The sequence below is a fragment of the Oncorhynchus keta genome, unplaced genomic scaffold, assembly GCF_023373465.1.
Source record: "Oncorhynchus keta strain PuntledgeMale-10-30-2019 unplaced genomic scaffold, Oket_V2 Un_scaffold_26089_pilon_pilon, whole genome shotgun sequence".
In the NCBI taxonomy this organism is placed as follows: Eukaryota; Metazoa; Chordata; class Actinopteri; order Salmoniformes; family Salmonidae; genus Oncorhynchus; species Oncorhynchus keta.
Genome location: NW_026290890.1, coordinates 52501 through 57947, shown reverse-complemented (window position 1 = coordinate 57947; position 5447 = coordinate 52501). Strand labels below are relative to the sequence as shown.

At 43.5% G+C, this 5447-nt stretch overlaps 1 protein-coding gene across 2 annotated transcripts in view; it reads right to left on the bottom strand.

The window, feature by feature from the left end:
* Window positions 1-401: 401 nt before the first annotated feature.
* The window catches only part of LOC118382492 (exostosin-1-like), a 56922-nt gene continuing 51876 nt past the window's right edge, over window positions 402-5447 (bottom strand). For both annotated transcript variants that reach the window (XM_052515461.1, XM_052515462.1), the window contains one exon: window positions 402-971. In XM_052515461.1, coding sequence (XP_052371421.1) covers window positions 932-971 — 40 coding nt within the window. In that variant the 3' untranslated portion in view covers window positions 402-931. The remainder of the gene's footprint in view (window positions 972-5447) is intronic.

Sequence of the window (5447 nt, the reverse complement as noted above, 5' to 3'; positions counted from 1 at the left end):
GGGTGGTTATAGAGTCTCTGTTCTCCTAATGACAGGGTGGTTATAGAGTCTCTGTTCTAATGACAGGGTGGTTATAGAGTCTCTGTTCTAATGACAGGGTGGTTATAGAGTCTGTTCTCCTAATGACAGGGTGGTTATAGAGTCTGTTCTCCTAATGACAGGGTGGTTATAGAGTCTCTGTTCTCCTAATGACAGGGTGGTTATAGAGTCTCCGTTCTGATGACAGGGTGGTTATAGAGTCTCTGTTCTCCTAATGACAGGGTGGTTATAGTGCCTGTATGGGTAATCTGGTATGACTATACTACTGGTTTATAGTGCCTGTATGGGTAATCTGGTATGACTATACTACTGGTTTATAGTGCCTGTTTGGGTAATCTGGTATACTACTGGTTTATAGTGCCTGTATGGGTAATCTGGTATGACTATACTACTGGTTTATAGTGCCTGTTTGGGTAATCTGGTATGACTATACTACTGGTTTATAGTGCCTGTATGGGTAATCTGGTATGACTATACTACTGGTTTATAGTGCCTGTTTCTTCTAGGCAGAGTTCCTCTGTCCAGTCTCAACGTCAACAGTGAAGAGGCGACTCCGGGATGCTGGCCTTCTAGGCAGAGTTCCTCTGTCCAGTCTCAACATCAACAGTGAAGAGGCGACTCCGGGATGCTGGCCTTCTAGGCAGAGTTCCTCTGTCCAGTCTCAACGTCAACAGTGAAGAGGCGACTCCAGGATGCTGGCCTTCCAGGCAGAGTTCCTCTGTCCAGTGTCTGTGTTATTTTGCCCATCTTAATCTTTTCTTTTTATTGGCCAGTCTGAGATAGGACTTTTTCTTTGCAACTCTGCCTAGAATGTATTCCTGGTTCCGTCAAATGTAATTCCAAATCACTTCTATCAAAAAGATTCCCTTGACACTCGTGGCAATTCCGGGCTTCAATCCCGGCCTTCAATCCCAGGCTTCAGTCCCAGGCTTCTGGTGCGATGGAGGGGATCAAAGCAGACTTCATAAAACATTTAGAGCCCCACAGAGATGAGAGGAGTCTCCACAGTTTCATCATCACAACTCTACATGAAAAGACCCTGGGTTAAATGATCTAATTACAACACAGAGAACGAGCCAAAGCATCTCTCATCTCGCTCTCCCCCCCACCTCTCTCTCCCACCAAAACCCTATTATGATGGGGTTTCCTTTATTCTGGCAGCTCGTGGTGTCCCAACACCCTATTATGACAGGGTTTCCTTTATTTTGGTAGTTACCTGTACATTCTCCACCCACAGTATCAGTTATCAGGAAAACCTACAAAGTTCTCTCCATAAACTAGGGTGAGTGACCTAACCGATAAAGAGTTAATTGAAATGTGTGTTAATGGTACGACCATTAACATTTGATTGTCAGGGGCTCGTAATGTGAGGCAACATAAAGAGGTTAATTATCTAATCAACTAATAACTATGTTACATTTTTACCTGATGAAATGAATCATGTAACAATGAACTCATTAGGATCTGGGGCACCATGAGAGCAGTTCTTTAAAGAGTGACCATCTTCCAAATGAAAATCTAAAAAGGTCTTTACCTATCACATCTATAAAACAGTCAATTTATTAATCATAACCTTGTGTTATATCACCATTCTGAACAGTCGTAACCTTGCTTCCGGCAAAAACCCAAGCCTTTACTTATGATTCAGTACTATACAAATTGGTTTAATGATTTATTTACTAGCTAACGAAACGGTAACAGGATAAACATACACACTTAATACGTTAAAAACAGGTCCCTAGCGGACTGACAACATTATGGCTGCGTGTTACAAAAGAGATGGAGAGGCCGAGAGACAGAAACTACTAACAGGTCCCTAGCGGACTGACAACATTATGGCTGCGTGTTACAAAAGAGATGGAGAGGCCGAGAGACAGAAACCACTCTCACCTACAGTAAACATAAAACTAAAACAGCACACGAACCGCTGCCCGCGTTGAGTAACAAATCATGAACGCATTTACGTGAAATGCCTGGGTTCCTCGTGGATCTCTCTCGGCAGACAGGGAGTTGGGACTTTTCACGTGTAAGGCTCTGATTGTTCAAAAAGGGTTCAAACAAGTTTTCTGCTGTTGTTCTCCTCTGTAGTCGAGTCCGGTGTCCAGTGATATGTCCCGAACAAAGTTTATTTCCCTTCCATTCGCTCTTGAAGATGGTTCTTTGAAGATAGGCTCGCCAGCCGTGTCGATGGTTCCCCAGTGGGGTGATGATGAGAGCAGTGATATACTGTCACGTTCTGACCTTTATTTCCTTTGTTTTGTATTTATTTAGTATGGTCAGGGCGTGAGCTGGGTGGGCAGTCTATGTTTGTTTTTCTAGGTTTTGGGTATTTCTATGTTTCGGCCTAGTATGGTTCTCAATCAGAGGCAGGTGTCATTAGTTGTCTCTGATTGAGAATCATACTTAGGTAGCCTGGGTTTCACTGTGTGTTTGTGGGTGATTGTTCCTGTCTCTGTGTTTTGCACCAGATAGGGCTGTTTTTTGGTTTTCCACATTTATTGTCTTGTAGTGTTCGTGTTTATCTTTTTTGATTAAACATGAATCTATATAACCACGCTGCGTTTTGGTCCGCCTCTCCTTCACCACAGGAAAACCCTTACATATATGATGGTTTGAGCAGAGTAACAGAATGGTCCTACTAAAATTCGCTTTTCTAAGATACTTTACTTAGGACAGTTTAAAATCAGCCGTAACAGTGATTGTCCGGGAGGTGAGTTTAATCGCCTCCACCTCGTGTTGAAATTCAACAGTTCCAACCACTTTAAAAACGTGCAGCTGCAGCCGTGTTCTATAGATCGCCTATGACCATTCCCCACGTTCCCATGTCAGAAATATTGTTCCAGTATCCTGCTTTTGAGCGTGTTAAGCGTTTCGGCTGGAAAAGTCTATTGAAACAAAAAGGACATTTCCTTTGGTGACTCTTGGGAGAGCAAGGCTTGGATATTAACCCCCTTACCAGTTCCCTCCTAGTTATTAACCCCCTTACCAGTTCCCTCCTAGTTATTAACCCCCTTACCAGTTCCCTCCTAGTTATTAACCCCCTTACCAGTTCCCTCCTAGTTATTAACCCTCTTACCAGTTCCCACCTAGTTGTTAACCCCCTTACCAGTTCCCTCATAGTTATTAACCCCCTTACCAGTTCCCTCATAGATATTAACCCCCTTACCAGTTCCCTCATAGTTATTAACCCCCTTACCAGTTCCCTCATAGTTATTAACCCCTTACCAGTTCCCTCATAGTTATTAACCCCTTACCAGTTCCTCATAGTTATTAACCCCTTACCAGTTCCCTCATAGTTATTAACCCCTTACCAGTTCCCTCATAGTTATTAACCCCCTTACCAGTTCCCTCATAGTTATTAACCCCCTTACCAGTTCCCTCATAGTTATTAACCCCTTACCAGTTCCCTCATAGTTATTAACCCCCTTACCAGTTCCCTCATAGTTATTAACCCCTTACCAGTTCCCTCATAGTTATTAACCCCCTTACCAGTTCCCTCATAGTTATTAACCCCCCTTACCAGTTCCCTCATAGTTATTAACCCCTTACCAGTTCCCTCATAGTTATTAACCCCCTTACCAGTTCCCTCATAGTTATTAACCCCCTTACCAGTTCCCTCATAGTTATTAACCCCCTTACCAGTTCCCTCATAGTTATTAACCCCTTACCAGTTCCCTCATAGTTATTAACCCCCTTACCAGTTCCCTCATAGTTATTAACCCCCTTACCAGTTCCCTCATAGTTATTAACCCCTTACCAGTTCCCTCATAGTTATTAACCCCTTACCAGTTCCCTCATAGTTATTAACCCCCTTACCAGTTCCCTCCTAGTTATTAACCCCTTACCAGTTCCCTCCTAGTTATTAACCCCTTACCAGTTCCCTCCTAGTTATTAACCCCCTTACCAGTTCCCTCCTAGTTATTAACCCCCTTACCAGTTCCCTCCTAGTTATTAACCCCCTTACCAGTTCCCTCCTAGTTATTAACCCCCTTACCAGTTCCCTCCTAGTTATTAACCCCCTTACCAGTTCCCTCCTAGTTATTAACCCCCTTACCAGTTCCCTCCTAGTTATTAACCCCCTTACCAGTTCCCTCCTAGTTATTAACCCCCTTACCAGTTCCCTCCTAGTTATTGACCCCCCTTACCAGTTCCCTCCTAGTTATTGACCCCCTTACCAGTTCCCTCCTAGTTATTGACCCCCTTACCAGTTCCCTCCTAGTTATTGACCCCCTTACCAGTTCCCTCCTAGTTATTGACCCCCTTACCAGTTCCCTCCTAGTTATTGACCCCTTACCAGTTCCCTCCTAGTTATTGACCCCCTTACCAGTTCCCTCCTAGTTATTAACCCCTTACCAGTTCCCTCCTAGTTATTAACCCCCTTACCAGTTCCCTCCTAGTTATTAACCCCTTACCAGTTCCCTCATAGTTATTAACCCCCTTACCAGTTCCCTCATAGTTATTAACCCCCTTACCAGTTCCCTCATAGTTATTAACCCCTTACCAGTTCCCTCATAGTTATTAACCCCCTTACCAGTTCCCTCATAGATATTAACCCCCTTACCAGTTCCCTCATAGTTATTAACCCCCTTACCAGTTCCCTCATAGTTATTAACCCCCTTACCAGTTCCCTCATAGTTATTAACCCCTTACCAGTTCCTCATAGTTATTAACCCCCTTACCAGTTCCCTCATAGTTATTAACCCCCTTACCAGTTCCCTCATAGTTATTAACCCCCTTACCAGTTCCCTCATAGTTATTAACCCCCTTACCAGTTCCCTCATAGTTATTAACCCCCTTACCAGTTCCCTCATAGTTATTAACCCCTTACCAGTTCCCTCATAGTTATTAACCCCCTTACCAGTTCCCTCATAGTTATTAACCCCTTACCAGTTCCCTCCTAGTTATTAACCCCTTACCAGTTCCCTCATAGTTATTAACCCCTTACCAGTTCCCTCATAGTTATTAACCCCTTACCAGTTCCCTCATAGTTATTAACCCCCTTACCAGTTCCCTCATAGTTATTAACCCCCTTACCAGTTCCCTCATAGTTATTAACCCCCTTACCAGTTCCTCATAGTTATTAACCCCTTACCAGTTCCCTCATAGTTATTAACCCCCTTACCAGTTCCCTCATAGTTATTAACCCCTTACCAGTTCCCTCATAGTTATTAACCCCCTTACCAGTTCCCTCATAGTTATTAACCCCTTACCAGTTCCCTCATAGTTATTAACCCCTTACCAGTTCCCTCATAGTTATTAACCCCTTACCAGTTCCCTCATAGTTATTAACCCCCTTACCAGTTCCCTCATAGTTATTAACCCCCTTACCAGTTCCCTCATAGTTATTAACCCCCTTACCAGTTCCCTCATAGTTATTAACCCCTTACCAGTTCCCTCATAGTTATTAA